Raw genomic sequence first — 20,439 nt, forward strand, 5'->3', positions numbered from 1 at the left:
TTAAGTGTGTGAATATGTGTGAGTTTTCCAGGAGTGGAAGAAGTATGAGCGGAATGCCAATTCAAGGAAAACAATAACATACATATTACATAGAAAATTTACATAAGGAATAAAATACAAACACCCAAAAGCATATAAGGAAAAAACAATAATAAAGGCAAAAAAGAAAAACAAACAAAATATTCAACATATTAACTATTAACCTAAGTCTGTTATGGTTAGAGCCTAAGTCCCCAGCAGAGTCGTCAAGCAGTTACACCCCATTTTAACCGGGTTGAATTAGGGTACAACGTATTGGAGATCCCTATTTATTTTGTTTTAAGGAGTCGCCACCTAATTAATTTAACGGTGAATTAGGACACCTAGATGTTAACTAAGGTAAAGTTAAAACTAAACCTCTGTTGATAGTCTGCTTAACCAATGTGATTCTAGTTAAGGGCTCTATATTATCCTAAAGGGAAGGGGTTAGGCATCCTTTAGAATCCGTTTACTACGGTTATCCGGCCAAATTTAGGTTAATTAATTGAGGTTAGATAAGATGCTTAAATTTTAAGAAAATGACTTATAGTGTTATTAAGGTTTTAAAGAAAAATATAATAACGCTGCTTAAAATAGGATTTAAAAGATATGCTAAGGCTTTGAAAAAAAAATACTATTTTTAAAACTAAGACTTGCAAAATATAATGATACGCATATAAATAGAAGCTTTTAAGAAAAGACCAAGCCAATTTAAACTTAGAATAAAATTACATCATATGAATATAGTGGTGTAGGAAATCTAGACTTGTTATGAATAGGATGCAAGAGGTAATGAATTTTCTTCTTCTAACTTTATTTAGTTGTACTCGGCTAAAATATGTATAATAGGATAAATCTTGAAGAAATTATTTATAAAAGTTCTTGAATTTACATTTGTGTATTAATAGCGTTTTGAAATTTTAAGATGGTAAGAATTAAATATGATTCCATTAACTCAAAATACATGGTTATGCTATCTGCAAATTAATAAATAAGATAAATATTAGATGCTATAAATAGTTTTGACATAAAAGAAAAAATGAAGCTTATGAAATTAATTGTTGGTTTTCCTTAAATTAACTACCCATTATACTAAAGCTAACCCACTAAATTTGCTAAGGTTCACCTAAATTAAGAAAATAATAATAAAAAAAAAGGTTAGTCACATAATACAAGTTAAGGGCACAAAATAAAATAAAAGGGCCAACTAATATCAAATGGGCCTGCCCGTTTTGGGCCACTGTGATCCATAGCTGCAGCTGGGGAGAATGGGCTCAGCCCATTTGTAAACTGTTGCACGCTGTTCATGCCTATTGGGCCTTGGCCCAGCATTGATGTTTTTCCATTTTTTGCTGTGGACAGAATTAATGGGGAATGACTCGAGATGGTTATGTTGGGCTCTCAGCCCAACACCGAATGCGGAAGAAGAGGAGTCCCTCGGACTCGTATACGACGGTCATGCAAAGAGACGAAAGAAAAGGATTAGTATACAATCAAGGAATAAGGTCAAGCATACGAAATGTAAACTCAAAATAGATCAGTGGGTTGGGTATATACTATGTATATCTAAAAACGAAATAGAGACGGGGAAAAGAAAAGACCTTAAACCAATTCAAGCAACACACAGAAGGCTCAAATCAAATAAGTCACTTAAAATCAATTTAGACTGGCCCAATATAAACTGAAAACTTAGCACGTAAAGGTGGCCTAACAATAAATAGCTAACGAGACTTAACCCAACTGCATGCATAGGTTACAAAATCTATACTTGTATTAATGATATACTTGACTTATACTGAATATTCAAGTTCCCCTTATGCTAACAGTATGTGGGACTGCATGTATCTGGTATATTCAGGCATATCCATGGTATGTTTACTCGTAAATCAACAACCAGATCCACACAGGGACATGTTCACATCTCCTTGGCATGTTTAGACAACTTTCGGAGTATAGAGGCAGTACCAAGAACAAAGAGGTAAAAACAAATGCAGTATGATGTGCATAAAAAAAAAACAGAAATCAAATACTAATATACCATCAGATGCCTGGTCTGATACATTAGAGCATTTCATGTCATTCTAATATTCAAGGATGGACTTAATATGCAGCACATACGGAAGGGAGTAAGTATATCCTATAGGAAAGAAAAATATACCACCAACAAGTACAGAATGCATTTTTGAGAAAAGGAAGACAGCTTCATATGATGCTCGGCAGGTAATCAATGTGCAAAAATGAAAGAAACAGATTCAGCTAAAGTACATCAAGGCAGAAACAGATGAGGGTTGAGACATAGTTTATTAAGAAGATTTACTTTCAGGCATGCAAGCAAGTATCACTCTTTCTGGGCAATAATGCAATCATTCAAGATTATTAGAGGTGATAACTTGAGGCAGGATTCGAGCTCCTCTAATATCTTATCACAATTTCAGTCATACCTATCCAACAGACTTGATAAAACATGTTTTCTATGCATTAAGAAGACTTCCAAACACTTGAGCACACAATAACAGCATGATCATACTATTTCTATTAAACTATTTTCAGTCACCAAAGCTAGATATTACCTATTGTTGACTAAAATCAAACTCAGCCCAGACATTTGTTTTAACACATGATTGTCTTACACAAATTGAGGGTATTTTTCTACATCATTTTCACTTCTAATAGCACTTTGTTATTAATCCCTAAGTTATGGGAATCAGATCTTGTTTATATGAGATTTAGAACATGCCCTTAAAAGAAAACAGTCACAAACAAACTTCGAGCAAAGGAAGAGGAAGAGAGAGGACAGCCAAACACCTATTCATATTTTTAGACATTTCAGAGAAAAGAACTAAATCTAGGGGATCAAAACTCCATTATAGTCTAGCTTAGGCCCTCAGGACAAACACACTAATGTTCATATGCAACACAGTTCAAATTAAATATACTTCATACAAATCCAACACTGGATACCCATGATTCTGACACTATAACCAACATTTTCACATAGCAAAGATCTGATTTGTTAGCAAGTAAAAGGAAGAACACAACTACGCAATGGTTTGGCTAACCCACATGTTAGACAGGATCCACAATATATATATATATATATATACTATACGTTAAACAAGACAAATGTCATGCTGGATTTAGGTAAATGAGCTTTAGACCAACAAGCCACATCCATGATATTTGATTAGAGATTTCAGACAAGATTAAGTTATGTCAAGTAAAGCATGCCCCCTTACAGCAGACCTGATGCTTAACACATATAACTATTAGACTAACAACCACTTGCATAATCAGATTCAAACAGAGGACTACTGATCACGGACCAAACACAACTATATGAGATACTCAAGCGATAAAATAGACTAATATACAAAAAATTATACGGATAGCAGGATTCAAGACTAATATTACCCAATTGAACTACACCAATACAAGTCAACATTTATCTAACTAACAGAAAATTGATAGATCATGATAATCACGCCTTTAACTTAAACTAAACACATAATCATTATCTAAATACCGAACTACATAATTTAGGGAAAGGAAATCACCTTCTTCGGGTGCAGCGAAGTGAGGCGCGAGGTTCGATCTACACTCGAAACACTTTGAAATTCGAACTTGCGTATGCTCGGATTCAAACGAACACCCATAGCAAAAACAGAACAGGATTTAATATTTTTGTGACGATATCGAGAAAATTAAAAGCCGATATTTTAAAGGGGAACTAGAACAATTAAAGACTTGTATTTTCAAAGGGGGATCTAGCGATTCAAAAAAAAAAACTTGATTCTTGGGGATTTCTGCGATTAAGAACCTCTCTTTGTAGAGGATTTCAGCGACTAAAAAAAAACTATGTCTTTGTAAAGGGGATTTCTGCGATTCGAAAGCTTTGATTCTTAGGAGGGTTCTCCCATTCCAAAGCCTTCCAACCTCTTTTTATCTCCCCTCATGAACCGAAAAACAATCTCCTTTATAGGGCGATTCTAGAGTTTGTTAGAGAGGAGCGTGGGGAACAGGGCGAAGTGGGGGTGGCAGAGGCGTGGGGGGACAAGGTGAAGTGGGTGCGAGGAGGAGCGGAAGGGAGAGGGTAGAGAGAGAAGAAGGAGGAGCGTGCGGCTGATAGAAAATGGAAGGAAACCCTAATGGTTTCCTTTGTTTTGAACGAATTGGGTTGTCGGGTCGGGTACAAATTAAACGTGTATGGGCTGGTCCGTTTGGGTAATTATTTGGGCTGGGGTGAATTGAAGAGGTGGGCTTGGAATAAAATGTGGATTGGTATGAAAATTGGGTTGGGGTGAATTAAAATGGGTAGTGGCCTATGAAAATTGTTTTGGGTTAATCCGAAAATATTGGGGGTAAATTGGGCTCGTATTTGAACTAATAATAATAATAATAATAATAATAATAATAATAATAATAATAATAATAATAATAATAATAATAATAATAATAATAATAATAATAATAATAATAGCTAGTAACTGTAATAGAATAATGAAACGCCGATATTGATAAGAGGCTAATAATTATAGTAAAACTATAAATATATTTTAATTTGCCAAAAAATATTAGAAGCGTAAATAGGCATTTCGGAGGAGAGGCGGGACAAAATTGGGTGTCAACACACGCGACGATTTCGATAGAAAAAGTCTTTCGAATCAAAAATTTCGATAGAACCGAATACTCTTTTTTTTTTTTTTTAAAAAAAGAAGTTTTGTTTGATTTTTTTCAAATAATCTCCAACACCAGTCCCCAAAATCCCCCCTCGACTAAGAAAACTCAAAGTCATTTTATAGGCAACATTAGGGTTTTTTTGAAAAAGGGTCACGGACTGAGGTTTTTGATTTTAAAATCTTTTCAATTTTGTTTGGGACTCGAATTTTGAAATTCAAAATCTGTACTCTAATCCAAAAATAAAAATCGACAGAGACTCGTGAAGAAAAGACAAGGCAACGTTAATTATTTTCCCGAAATGGTGTAGCAAAGACTGAAGGTAACGAAAAGCACTGAGGAGTTAACATTGAAAAGGGTGGGGCGGCTCAGAGCTTTGTCGCCATTAGGATTCGGCGTGAAGGGGAGAAAGGGACGAGATGTAGAGAGAGGGTAGAGTATATTGTACTAAAATAGGGTGGCAATCTGCCATAGTTGAAAAGATGGTCAAGGTTTTGCTAAAAATAGGGATGAGGCGTGAAGAGAGAGAACAGAGGGATGAAGTGCGACTGTCTTTTTCTTTTGTTTAGAAGGGATTAGGTTTAGATGATGGAAGATAATGGATAATCATATGGGTCGGGCCGGGTCGGTTTGGAAGAGATAGTGGGCTGGTCCGAAATTAACATGGGGGCTGGGTTGAATTTGAAGTGTGGGCTTGAATGATTGGGCCATTAATTTGGCTGACTTTCATGGCCCTTTCTTCCTTTAATTAAAATTATTTGGGACATCTTCATCTTAATAATTTGGACTAGAATTAACCATTTTCAAATATATAGTACAACGTCTTATTTAAATAAACAACCGTGCAATTAATATTAAAAATATTAATATAGTGCTTTCTTAAGTAAATTTGAAATAACTCGTCCAAATTATTAATGATCAAGAAGCGCAGATAAAATTAGTTAAAGGAAAAGCGGGACAAAATTGCGTGTCAACAGTATTGACATTCTACTCTTGCAATATTAAGCAGTTGTGACTGCAATTTTGCCCTGTATTGACATTCTATTCTTGCAATATTAAGCAGCTGTGACTGCAATTTTGCTGTATATTTCCTGATTTTTTGACAGTTCAGTCTAGCAATGTTGTGTATGACATTAAATCCATAGAGAAGCTGCCTAGCTGTGACAGCAATGTTGTGTATAAATGCAGTAAACTTTTCTGAGAAGTGTGTACACATTTGAGCAGTGTACGTTGGGCAGTGTACAGATTTGAGCAGTCAAAACACATTGAATGGATGCAGGTGAATGCATTATACAATGAGTCTGAGTTAACTACTTGAGCAGTCAAACACAACATTGAATCTGAGTTAGTAAATGATGGTAGTTGGTACTTGAGAGTGATGGTCAAAACCAATGAATCTGAGACACTATAACCATCATTAACTACTTGATCACACTAACACTATAACTCAACTCAATTATAAATAGGCATTCTTTCCATCTCACTTTCACTCAACTCAAATAACTCTTAACAAATATAGTGATATTAAAGAGGCATCCTTCATCTAAGATGGATGACATTCGTTTGACCGCATGTTTTGACAAAGAATTGACGAAATCGTACGTCGAAAAAGACGATTTCGTAAGTGTTGTCGTATTATATGTTTTCAATTGTTCTTTTACCTCTTTTGGTAATAACATGTTTTTTTTGTAGATCCTTCAAAATGACATACTGGAATTTATTTCGGACACCGACAAGGACGCTGTTGTTCATTACGACGATCATGAGTATAATATGAAATACAAGGTTGGCGTATACACGCGCCTCGCTCAAGGCTAGACAGCCTTCATTGATGCTGCCGGATTAGGAATGGGAGATGTGTTGTGTTTTAAGGCATGTTTAGATGAGAACCACATAGTGTTTTTTGTTCATGTAAAGGAGGATCCGGAGATCGTAATGATAGATTGAGTCTCCATATTCTCTATTTAAAGTAATTTATAAAATTTCTCGACTTTTGCTATCATTTTCAAGGTAATATTTTCCATAACAACAAAATTCTTCAACAAAAGCATAAAGTTATTCCATGACATTTACATTACAACAAGAGCATGAAGTTCTTACATTACCTACTACGCGATTACAACATACAACATAAATTCAGTTGATTAAGGAAGCCGCCAAAAAGCCAATAAATATTCCCCACGAAATCAAAAGCAACATCCTTGTATTTGCTAGTTTCTCCTCCAAATTTAGAACTTTTTTCAAGTCAAATTGCTATTTACTCTTCAAGCCAATTAATTTCTCCTTCATTTTGTTCACTTCAATTAGATGTCTAGCCTCAATGGCAATTAATTCTTCTTGCAATTTGTTTCTTTTGATCTTGACCGCATCTAACGACGACGTCAAATTTTGAACATTATTCCACTGAATCTCAGGGAACAATTCATCTTCCCATTCCCAAAATCCACAAGAATTTCCCTTAGGCCTCAGACATTTGTAGAATTTCCGTCCGGGATTACTAGGAGTCGATGAAGTGAGGTGTTTTGCAATGGTGCCACAATTACATTTTACGTGAGATGAACAGCTACCTTGAGACATTTATGAACCCACAATATTTTTGAATTACCACAAAGAGTGATTATGGACAGAAGTTTGGAGGAGAAATTTGGTGGAGAAATTTCGTCGAGGAAGAATACATATATGAAGGAGCAATGGTGTGAGCGAGAGGAATTTCATGAATGGAGGAAAAAAAAAGGGGTTGGTGTGATGAAGATGAAGATGAAGAATTAGGGTTCTAAAGGGTGGTGGGTCGGGTGGGATTAAAGGGGGAACAGTATTATAACCGTTATCCCGTCGATTTTATTTTAAAAAAAAGTTCACAAAAATTAATTAACGCGCGGCTGAGGCACTGGCAAACGCGCGCCCTGGTCTGGGGCACTAGAGGGGGAAAATAATTAAAATGTAACTTGTTAAGGGGGTAAATAAACAGAAGTTAAGTTTAGTTGCTAAAGTGAGTTTTCGTGCCAAGTTCAGGGGCTAAAACATGTCTTTTCTCTTTCTACTTTAAAGGGTACTATAAAAGTAAGACACTGACTTTTACACCAATCTTTTCCTCAACTAAAGTTTGTTTCACTTAATCATATGACTTAACTATTACTCACTCATGTTCATTTTATGTGGCGTATTTGACCGAGCATAAATTTAAAAAAAAAAATTAAAAAATATTTTTGAAACTTATTATTAAATATGGTCTAAATTTAAAAATAAGTCATATATATTTATGTGACTATAAATATTTAAAAGTAAATTATTTCTAAATATAATAATTCAATTTTTAGTATAGTAAAGGAAGAATGTCATATAAATTGGGATAAAAGAATTAATACTAAAGAGCCTATAGAAGGCTGACAGATTGTATTGTAATATCTAGTAAGTAATTCATTGTAATACTGAGGAACATTACAAATTAAACTTCATACAAATTAAAAGAACAGGTGAAAGCTGGGTAAACAACAAATTAAAGCATTTGTATTATACTAATATATACACGGGTCGAACTGAAAATATACAGTATATCAATATCTGGAGGAAAATTTTGTCTAATTATATTGCAGGTTAGGGGTGTACAAAGTAAACCGATAAACCGGACCAAATCGATAAACCGAGTCAAACCGAGAAAAAAACCCGACTAGTAGTTTGGTTTGACTTGATTTGGTGTTGAAATAAAAAACTCGACCATAATTGGTTTGGTTTGGTTTTAACTAAAAAAAGTCAAACTGAACCAAACCAACCCGACAGTACATGTATTCAATTTTTAAAATATTTTATACATAAAAATATTTATTTGTAATGTAATTTATAAATATTTCTTAAATTTTTTTCGTAGTTTTTTTTATCTATTATCATATTATTCAAGCTTGAACTTAGAATTTTGAATGTCAATAAGTTTTATATCCTATGGATATTAGTAACTCAAATAAAGTCCAAACCAAAACCAACTCAACACTAATGCTAACAAAAGAAATTCAATTTACCACTAGGAATGACAAGAATGTTGGATATCTATTCTTTAGTTTTGCATAATTGATTTAGAGAGTAAAAATACATAACTTAAATTTTTTTTCTTTGTCATGTAATTAATACTTATTTTAGCATGACTTAGTATTATTATATTATGGTCATTTTCTTTTATGGCTTGTTAATTAGCAATATTTATTTTAACCGATTATATTAGCTTTTGTTAAATATTTTAATACAACGTCATCACTCTTCTCACGTTTTGTTTTATTTTCTTAAGAAACACTTTAATTATATAGTTGTATCTTACTAGGACTAAAGAAATATTTGAAGTAAAAGTTATATGTTTTGTGTCAAGACTATTGTCACGCCCCGAACCATGGCCTGGACGTAACACGGCACTCGGTGCCTGACTGCATGTGACCGAGCGAACCACATGGCCTGCTGAACTATCATGAGGCATACATGAGCGGAAATATAACGTGAATGCATAATGAGCCTTTATAAAACATGGTAAGTCATAATACTTAATAAAATACTTGTTTAAACATGAGTGCGGAAATAACATGGATGAGCCAAAAATGGCTATACGACTCCGAATGTCTGACATAGCATAACTGACTTGTCTAGTCTATGAAACCTCTATCATGAGTCTGACTGAAAAACATACTTACTGGGACAAGGCCCCCAGCATACCTTTAGATGCATAATTAATCATAAAACAAAAGTTAACTAAACCCCGAATGAGATGGGGCTCACCAATAAGCTGATACGAATGTTGTCCTACTGAGCAGATGTGTCGTCCTGTATATCAATACCTGCATCGTGAAATGCAGGCCCCCGGGCAATAAAAAGGGGACGTCAGCACATTGAATGTACTGGTATGTAAAGCAACCGGAAGAAACAACATGGGACATGGAATAACATGATAAGAACTGAAACTGAAAACTTGGACATAAACATGAGCATGAGCATGAGTACATATATATATATATATATATATATATATATATATAACATGAGTAAAACATGATAAGTGGGGAGAGCATTTCATAAACCGACAACATGATATCACCACGTGGATACGTGGAGTCTGGTACCTCGCCGGACCAGCAGAGCCCCTATACCTTGCCAGGGTATAAGGTAATAACGTACCTGATGGAACCATTCAGTGTGAAATTAAGGTATCGTCCTAACTGGGCGGAGCGATCCTTGTCCTATGGTGGCTACATAGTTTCAGGCTATCTGAGCCTTCTCGGTAATTCGTGCAACTCCCAAAAACATGAACATAATATAATTGGCTAAGAAGCCCATGATTTTCGTGAATTAACTTGTACTTGTCTTGTAATCATGATTTCACGAAATAACTTGTAAACATGGTTTCATGCAATAATTTTGTAAACATGGTTTCATGAAATAATCTTGTAAAATAGTTTCATAAGATAACTTGTCATAATCTTGCAAACATGTTCTTGATTCATGAGTAATAAGAATATTTCGAAATCATATATATAATTGACTTGAAAACATGCTTGTAACTTGCTAGATAAAATCATAAAGTTTCATATGAACGTAATGAGAACACATGAGGAGGAATTCATGATTCATGGATTAAGCTGGGATTCCTAATATCAATAATGGAAGATTAGGAATACAATAACGAACATAGATACGAAATTCGTGTACATACATACATAATTACGGGCTACCAATATGTTGGATTTAATGCCCTAGGATTTGAACTTCATAGATTTTTACGAAACGGATCATGGGGAAGAACGTAGAGATTCCCACATGTGGATGGAAGTTCTACATACCTTAACTTCCCGCTTTTGAGCGTATCACAATGTTCTTCAATCCCTTCAACTTCAATCTATAGCAATACAAGTCATAGGGATTCTATATTAGCAACAATATCCATGTTTTGTTCATCTAAGTATTTTATCAAACACTTAGTGGGCATGAAGCTCTATGACCCTCATTAATGGTGTTTTCTTCACCAAATCCCCATTCTTTTACTTCTAGCCAAATCTACAATCTCAATTAGGTGTAATTAACATCATTCTTTATCACACATATGAATCCAACAATCCCACATCAACAATCCAACAATCCCAGCATAGTTCATATAATTCTCTTCAACAACCCAATTATTATTCTCCCAAGAATTCATCAATTCAAAACCATAAAGGATTAGGGAGTAGAAATATTACATTTCAAGAGTAGTAATCACGAAATCAACACCCCCAAGTCCGATCTTGGGCTTAAAATGACGACAACGACTTGTACTACACTTTTTCCTTCACGAGCTTTGGGATTCGGGGCCTTAAACTTGGTTGATTCTCTACTTTCCCTTCTCTCTCACTTCCTCTCTCTAAAATCTGTGTTTTGGAGGAAAAATGGGCTGTTAGGGTAATATTTTCTTTATATACCAAGGGGAAAATGGGTTGACCCAACTTGAAAACGGGTTGAGACCTTGCTGTCTTAAAACGTCCATATCTCCTTATCCCGACGTCTCCTGTGAACCTACAACCTATGGTTGGATAGGTTTTTCAATTATCTACAACTTTCGTTCTTTGAGTTTTCCCAAATTCCCAAGTTATGATAGGGTTATGGCCTCCCGAAGTCAGGTGACCCGAAACGTATATACGGACCAAGATACGGTCACTGTTACGGTCCCGTAACACGAGGTACGGACCGTAACTTGGTACCGTACCTTGGTGAAAATTTCCAGTGAGGTTCTGGAAATTTTCGGGACGTTACGGTCCACTGTTACGGACCGTAACACGAAATACGGCCCGTAACGTCACCGTTACGCTGGCAGAATTTCCAGCGAACAGGCTTCAGTAAAATGGGCATAACTCTTTGTACAGATGTCCGTTTGACCCCCGTAAGATACCGTTGGAAAGATATTTCAAAGGGCTACAACTTTCATCAAGGAAGTTTTCTCAAATTCCCAATGGATTTTCATGAAATTTGACTGGAAGGCAGACGTATCAAAAACTTAGCCGATTCTATAGGATTTCAAGTGTCTTACTATTAGCCATATTGAGACGATCATATCTCCTTGCTCCGATCTCTGATTGGCTTGATCCTTATATCGTTAGAAAGGTATTTCTACATACTACAACTTCATTGATAGTACCTTCCAAAATTCCAAACCGATCAAGGAGTTATCGCTGCCCGAAATAGGCCTATCAACCATTTTCGCAAAACGTTCAAACCTTCCATGTTTCCACTAGAACTCTAATGATATGAGCTTAAACTCAGTCCCAAAATGCGGGGTGTTACAACTATTCCGGAAAAAACCCGAAAAACCCGAGAAACCGAATAACCCGAGAAAACCCGAGGTTGAAAAATCCGAATTTTATTGGTTTGGTTTGGTGTATAAATTTAAAAACCCGACACAATTGGTTTGGTTTAGTGTTTAAAAAATCTGAACCAATCCGGTCCATGTACACCCCTATTGCAGGTTATGGATCAGCCTAAACGATACTTAAGATTGAAACAACCACTATTAGACCACTAATACAAACCTCTACTGCATCCTGGCCTCTGCACGAGTTACCAGTTCTTAAGATTTGAAAATCCTAATACATTATTGCACTTGTCAGTAAGAAGATTTAAACTGCCATTGGCCCAGGTTCAACCGTTATGTTGAATTAGAAGTAAGCTAGCTTTAATTGTTCCTAATGGTCGAGAGAAATCGGAGAGAAAAAAAAAAAGCGTGTTCCGTGTGTACTTAGAAATGCAATCGGGTTAAAATTCTTGAACAGCACATGATAGTGACGGTAAAAGAAAAAAGGGTAATCAATTCGCGGAGCGTGGTCTCCACTTAAAAAGAGTGAATAAATTTTTTTCTCAGTGATCACAGTTCTACAAAGCCTAGAGTTTTGATTTTCTACTTATTATGCGTATTTGATAGTTTAGTGGTGGCAAACACGACATTATGCCCTAGATCATATACTATTGTTGATTGCCTATATACACAACCCTTTTGTTAATTATTTTCCACTGCCATATCCAAGCAACAGTAGCTTGAGTAGATTCTATTTAAATTTGAATTATTGGAGATCACAATGACAAAGAAAGAAGAGAAAACAAGCACGAAACAAGAAAGATTTTGAAAGAGGTATAAATATCAAACGGCCATGGCTTGAAAAAGGGGCTGAGAGGTGGCACTCCATGTCAAGACAAACTCACATTATAGGAAATACTCCCTCCGTTCATATTTTAAAAATAGATTTTCACTTTTACTTGTCACTTTTAGCATATTAAGAAAAAATAATTTTTTTCCTGTTTTAACCATAGTATTAATTGTTCACTTCAAATTATTTTTCAAATCCAATAAAAATATGCACCAATTAATATGGGTACAGGGTACATTCATAAATTATGCACTTCATTTATTATTTTTTAAGAGGTGTGCAAAGTCAAAAGTAGATAAGTAAAAGTGAATAGAGAGAGTATCACATAAAAGCAACTGAAGATATTTAAATATCTTATACTATAATTAGATAGCTTCTTAACGTTAATCGTCAATTGTATATTCAATCCTACAAAAGTCACTAACTTGATTATGTATCAACTACTGGTGCATCAATATGTCATTTTCACCAAATAGGCCGACTCCACGAAATGACCACATGTATCAATGTTTATAAACAGTTAGCTATTCAGAAATATGCCTAAATACAAAACTTGTTCTAGAATAAGCCATTGGGGCCTAGGATATATTTGGCCGTTGGCTATACCCTATATTGTAAAACATTCACACACTGGAGCAGATAATATGTTCCCATGAAAACATAAAATGTTAGGCATGCAGCTACAGAAATTAAACTCAATTTATCGGCTTATAACAAGAAATAACTATTTCACTAAATGCATGTCCCCATTAAGAATATAAAAATGTTCCAGAAGAAATTAACAATCTGAAAGTTAACTAAAGATGCTTCGAAACCTCAACTAAAGTCCTCATATATAAATAGGCGTTGATCCATGATTTGAAGTTTATGTAGCGATCTCAATTTAATATACAATATTAATTGGATTCACAATCATATATTTGTAAATATTTAATGAATTTTTTCAACCATATATAAGGTCGGGGCAAAAGTTATTGGATGCACATGAACCCATTGTAAATCTGTCTGTACTCCCATAATAAATTTACCTAGGCTTCAATTAATCCTGAAGATTATGTTTACTTTTATGGATGATGACAAAATTCTCTTTTTCATTAAGCCGTGAAGATTGACAACAGGATAACCAGTAGTAAGTGTTTCTCTTTACTTATGATCTAATTTAGATGAGAGGAAAATTATACTGGTAACTGATTAGTACTATGTTTCTTGATAATACCATTAAATTATCAGCAGTTAATGGCAGCATGAAACGTACTTTTTGCTAACGAAATGCAGCTTAATTGAAAGCAGGAATTTGAAACAGTTCAGTATACAAAGGAACTGATCTTAATGACTCAGTTTCGAAATAGTTTCTGCGAAAAAGGAAATAAAAAAAGAGTTCCAAAATACAATATCTTCTTCAACTAAACTATTTGAATTATATTCCAGACACCACTAAAGGATGTGGTGTAGTGGATGGGGCTGCTCGTCCCTTAACCAGCAGTCCTAGGTTCGATGTTATGACAAAATTCTTGGTAGGGAGCGCTTCCCCCCAATGGGCCGTAAGCGGCGCGAATCCAGATTTACTCGGACTACAATGTGGATACTGGACACTGGCAGGAAATTTTAAAGAAAAAATATTCCTGACCTTTTCATAGTTTGCTAGAGGGTCCGCCCCCGTATTAGTTTCCCGGTAAATGTGGAGCACACCTGGACGATACATTTGCATAGTTGCATAGACCTTAAATAGAAAGGAGCTATTATACCACTAATACAAATCTAGGGACTGCGTGCTACTATGCTAGCCTTGTTGGCTTGATCATATAAAGTTGATTGCAATTCACCACATTTTGGTCAATAATCATTTTCCTACGTCAACGTGTATCTCCCTGCAACAATAGCTTGAGTTGATTCTTTTAATTTGGAATTACCGAACAGCGCACTAAACCAGAAAAATTTGAACTGGTAAATATCTCAAATTGCCATGGCATGGCCTTTACTAACTAAGAAGAAGGGGCTCCTACGTACGTAGTACTTCCACGTCCTCACTTTAAAGTTGGAATTTTTTTATTTTGTGCCACACAATTACTCAATCTCAATTGTGTGAGATATCTTTTTTTTGTCTCATAATTTTGTGAACCCGAAATTTGAACGCAAAAGTGTAAGATTTTGAGTTCATAAATTTGGGAGACAAAATGAGGCCTCACACAACTAATGTCAGTCGCGTGAGACACAGAATAAAACTTTTCTTAAAACTGCGTGTACTCCTATTTGATGATATTGACAGATCATCATTTTGAAAAATCATGTGCTCCTAATTTGGATAGGTCTAGAATTAGAAATTCACGCTGAAGCAACTGAAGTTTCTTTAACCGATAGCAAATATTTCGTTGAATTTGCAGACAAAAAAGGTGTATTTGTAGTTATGCTATTCAGAATATTTAATTATGCCTAATGACAGGATGTGTTTTAAATAAGTATAGGGTCTAGAGGCCTGTCAAGTGGGCCGAGCCGGGCCATTTAAACGTGGGCCTGATCGGGGCTGGGTCGGACTGTAGTTAAGGGACGGGGCTGAAGGCCGGGCTTGGGGAGGGAAAAGGGAGTCCGGCCCAACCCCTACCCGGATAGGGGTACACCTTGAGCTAATCGGGCCGGGCAGGGTTTTCTTATTTTTTTTTATAAAAAAAGTTCTAATACTAAAATAGACATTTACATTTACTAATAATAGTAAAATTAACATTTACATCTAATGATGAAATTGCTAAACTACAAAAAAAGTTTAGTCATTGTCAGATTCAAAAAGCTAGTCGTTTTAAATTTAAAAAACTAGTTGGTGCCAATTTTATTTGAACCCCTAAATTTATGAATAATCTACACTTTGGTCATATTTCCAAACTATAAATACCCCTCCATTCTTCTTCATTTTCACACAATTCTTCCACAATTCTCTCTTTACCTAAATTTGTTATTCAACTAGTGTACATTACTACTTTCAACTTCCATGGATAGTCCTCCATGTCCACCTTCTCCTCGAGTTCGAAGATCAACTTCAAGTGCGGTGTGGATGCGTTTTGAGCGAGTAAATGAGGAACATGTTAAATGTCAACATTGTGATGACATATATCTGCATAAGTTCGGAGCGCGGGTATTAGCCTATTAGAGAGTGAAGGGGGCGGGGGGGGGGGGGGGGGGGGGGGGGCAGAGGGGGAGGTATTGGAGTGTTGCGTAGGCACTTGTGAAAAGGCACGAAATTGAACTTTGAAATTTATTTCTTCTTTAAATTTGTCCATCGATGTTAACTGTTTAATTTGTATTTTTGAACATTTGATTTATAATATCTCGCCGTTCAAGTTTGTATGTTTTGAATTTGCAATACTATCAATTTAAGTTTTAAGTTTTATTTTAAATTATTTATGTCTATTTGACTGGACATGAAATTTAAGAAAGAAGAGGATTTCAAACTTGTGGTGTTAAATGAGTCACATATATTTTGTATGTCTATAAATCATTGCATAAAGTTAAATTGTTTCGAAATATAGAAAGGGGTCATTTTTTTTAGCACGGACTAATAAAGAAATAAGATGAAGTTATGAAGGATTGAAGGAGATTTACCAGGAAACTAAGAAGATTTTGGGACCCCGAATGGGGTTTCTCGGAAAAATATCGAAGGCTCAGAATTTCGAAAGAAAATTTAAGGAGAGGCAAGAGCAGAGCAAGATGAGTGAAACGATCAAGAGATGAAAAGTAAAAAGTGAAAAGTGAAAATGTTCGACCTTTTATAGATAAAATTTGAGGCAGTTATCGAAGGGTCGTCCAACCAAGAGAAGACACGTGTCCGAAGTCAGAGAGACGTCTCATTTCCCGCCTATTTTCAATGGGAAACTTTCTAAGGAAGTCACTGAGGTTATCGTTCCACTTCCCTTCACTTCGGTGAAACTTCGATCCGAGAATTGTAGGGACTATCTGTATGCGGTAAAAATTGAAGCAAGTCGCATACGGTAAAAAATGAAGTAAATATCGTGGTTGTCTGATACAAGGTCGAAGAAAAGAGAGATCATTAGCCCCAGGTAAGATTGAAGGGGACGAGGGCCAAGAAGTTGTGAGTTATTCGAATTAAATGTCAGAAACCGAGGATATGTTGATAGGCACGGAGAATTCGAGTCTGAGAGGAAGACACTCTATACAGGTTTGGAGTATCCGTTACGAGCCAGGTCACACGTAGCCTAACCGCTCCGTGATTTTCGCTGACATTCGTACGGGGAGCCGTCTTATGCATTTTAGGGTTTTCTTAAGAGGCCTTTTTTGGGTTTTACTAAGGCCCATCTCTCTTTTTTTTTTTTTTTTTTTTGGCTATAAATAGGTGTGTACCCCCTTCATTTTAGGGCTACTCTTTTATTCATATTCATACTTGTAGTCTGAAAAGCAGAGATAAGAGCTTTCTTACTTATTGGCTCGGGATAGAGAAGCTATTTCCAGACCGGACCAAATTCTCAGAGTCGATATTTCGGTTTCTTTAGTTGTTTTCTCTTTTTTCTTATTCATCAATATTGCTTACTATTATTACACGTAAATTATTAAACTAGCCGCATATCCTATAAACCACGTATAAATTTAATTGTTATCGTTTTAAGGGAAGACATACACTATTTAACTGATCGATCAGTCAATGACAGCATGAGACATATTATTCTGCTAATGAAATGAAGGTTAAATTAAGAGCAGGAATTTAAAACAATTCAGTATATAAAGGAACTGATTTTGATGACTCAGTCCCCAAATAGTCTTTGCGGAAAGTAAATAAAGAGTTCCAAATTACAATATCATCTTCAACTAAACGATGTGAATTATATTCCAGACCTTTTCATAGTTTCCTAAAGTACTGTCCGCCACCATATTAACTTCCCGGTAAATGGGGAGCACTAGTGGACGATACATCGCCTCAGGTAGGAACCTGCAATTATTTAACAATTGTGGACAGAGTGCGTTTTGTGTGTGTGAAGCATCTTGCAATACCTTGAGTAGATTCTAAGTTTGAATTATTGGACAGTGTAGGACAAACGCAAGAAAAGAAAGCAAGCTAAGTACTAAACCAGAAAAAATAATTGAAAAAGGTGTATATATATGAAATGGCCACATGGCATGCATTCACTAACTAAGAAGAAGGGGGACTCCTACGTAGTACTTCCACGTCCTCACATTGAAAAAGTGCATTGTAGTACTATTTGATGGATGATATTGACAAATCACCAATTTGGAAAATTGTATACTCATGATTTTGGTCTAGAATTAGAAATATCACACAGAATTAACTGGAGATGGTATTGACAAATTAAATCACTACTTGTGATTGTTATTTTAATATATGGAGTATATACTTTAAGTATATAGCCTTATATACACATTAAGTATACAGCCTCAAGTTACATTTTTCTCATATTTCCTATTGTATATATTGGTTTTTGAGTTTTGATTGTCATTGTTTCCAATTGTACTTTTAATTCATAGTATAAATAGCTATCTTCTTTTACGAATTTGTTATAATTATGAATTATCTACCTATATCTTTATGCATCGAGTATATTTTTATAGACTCCTCGTTGACACTCTTCATTGTATAAAGAGATGTTTGAGCTTGCTAATAAATTTGTCGATACGAGCAAATTATTCTTATTCTCACTTTTTGTTTTGCTCATTTCTTCATTATTCTATGCATTAACTGATATGCTTGTTTCCCATTTTATTCGTCTTTTAGGTAATTCCATAGCATAAAGTTAAAAGAAGAGAAAAACATCTTGATATTTAAAAGGTAAAATACAAAATAAATGTCGACCGTTGATTTTTAAAACAACGTAGAGGGTGAAAATGAACTCCAGTCGATATCTATATTATACACTCTTGACATCATCTCCACTTCAAAGCTCCTTTACCCTTCACTAAGTTCACTTCATAAAGACTTATATACTGTCTTTTTTTTTTCTTCAATTAAAAAATGGCCAGAGATTTTCTTCCATCACACAAAGACCACTTTGATGAAGAAGACTACATAGACATTGAAGTGAGCTCCTTCTCTTACTCTTCATGTCCTAATTCTAAAGTGCCTTCCTCTCAAAATAGAGAATTTGAGTTTCAAATGGCCTCAATAACCAATGACAAAAAATCCACAACTTCCCATGCAGATGAACTTTTCTACAGAGGTAGACTCCTTCCTCTTCACCAAAAACTCTTTCCTCTTCACCAAAAATTACTTCAAACAGATTCCTTTGAAGAAGAAGATTTAGAAGAAGAAGAAAGTTTTTGCATAAACTTCTTGATCACCCCAATTTGTTCTCCATCACAATCTTGCAGGGTGAGTTTTGAACTTAAGCCAATTGAGTGGTCCAATATTGAACTCACCACTAGTAGTAGTTTCATAGATAACCATAATATAAGACCTAAGAAATTGTGGTCTAAGCTCATTAAAGATTCTTTAATCAGCCACAAGTTCAAAGCTTCAAGGGCTTTTATTAAATCTTTGTTTAGAAAAACTTCTGGTTCAAATGGGAACAGCTGTTCTAGTAAAGAACTGAAAGTGTCCAAGAAAAACACCCCTTTGAAAAACACTACTAATGGTTCAAGTTCAAGATTAGCCAGTATAATAAAGAACATTGACAGAGCTGATGGTACAAGGTCCTTTCCAGCAGCAGAAATGAAGTGGAATTCTCCAAGAAATTGTTTGTCTTCCTCTTCAACTAAGTCTTCCTCAACTGGTGGTTCTTTCTCATCATCTAATTCTTGCTTCAACTCCAATAATGGTTTTTATGAGCTGAATTTGACTTCAGATATTGACGGTTCAATTGAGGGTGCTGTTGCTCATTGTAAGAAGTCCCAAGAGCTTACCATCCCAACAAACAAATTGAGAGAAGTTGGTCACTGTGAAGTCTCGCACTGGTTGAGGAAATGAGTTGTGATTTTCATACATGGAGCCGAACAATTCTCCCTAATGAATTAGCTTTGTTGTTGAGTTAGGACAATGGTCCATTCTAGTATTTTAGTTGTAGGAAGAATCTACTACTTCATTTATGTGCCTATATAAAGGCTTATGATTACTAAAATTCATATGAGACAGTTTTTCATTCATATTTTCTACCTTGTTGCTTGAATCTCTCGCCAAAAATCATAACAGTGTCTTGTTTGTGCTAAATAGAAATCAACCTTCAGGAGTTGAATAGAAGCACCTAGACTATCTTACTTCGTTAATGCAAAATAGACTCATCGTTCCACATTGTTGTGTTTCTTAATATTGTGCTCTCGTGTTATATTATTCACGCTTCTAGGCATGTGGGAGAGTGTTTGTCTCCTTACATGTTCACGAAAAATCCTCACCTTGAGTTATTTCCATCTATTATTTTGGACATTATAATTGTTTCTTTTTATTGGATGTAATTTCAATGTATTAGATCTATAAAAATCACAAAGTTTTTGCTTTTGAGTTCAAAAATGAATCATTCTTCACAGCTCCAATCTCTAATCTATTCTTGATTGGATCCATGAATGTTTGGTATAGAGAATAGTAGTTTTTGATGTTGAGTTAGGACCAAGGTTTATCCCTTATTAATAGTAACGGTTGCAAAAAATACATATTTTT

At 35.1% G+C, this 20,439-nt stretch overlaps 2 protein-coding genes across 2 annotated transcripts; one reads left to right on the forward strand and one right to left on the reverse strand.

Annotated features, from left to right (window-relative positions):
- Window positions 1–5,662: 5,662 nt before the first annotated feature.
- LOC132608221 (uncharacterized) lies at window positions 5,663–7,269 on the reverse strand. The gene is made up of 2 exons (XM_060322283.1): window positions 6,954–7,269; window positions 5,663–5,889 (listed from the first exon to the last, which is right to left on the reverse strand). Exons 1-2 carry the CDS (start codon window positions 7,267–7,269, stop codon window positions 5,663–5,665), a joined length of 543 nt encoding a protein of 180 aa, XP_060178266.1.
- An 11,535-nt stretch (window positions 7,270–18,804) lies between these two features.
- Window positions 18,805–19,755, forward strand: LOC132608222 (probable membrane-associated kinase regulator 4). Its single transcript, XM_060322284.1, has one exon. It carries the CDS (start codon window positions 18,805–18,807, stop codon window positions 19,753–19,755), a length of 951 nt encoding a protein of 316 aa, XP_060178267.1.
- Window positions 19,756–20,439: the final 684 nt, after the last annotated feature.

This window comes from Lycium barbarum, chromosome 8 (assembly GCF_019175385.1).
Source record: "Lycium barbarum isolate Lr01 chromosome 8, ASM1917538v2, whole genome shotgun sequence".
Taxonomy (NCBI): Eukaryota; Viridiplantae; Streptophyta; class Magnoliopsida; order Solanales; family Solanaceae; genus Lycium; species Lycium barbarum.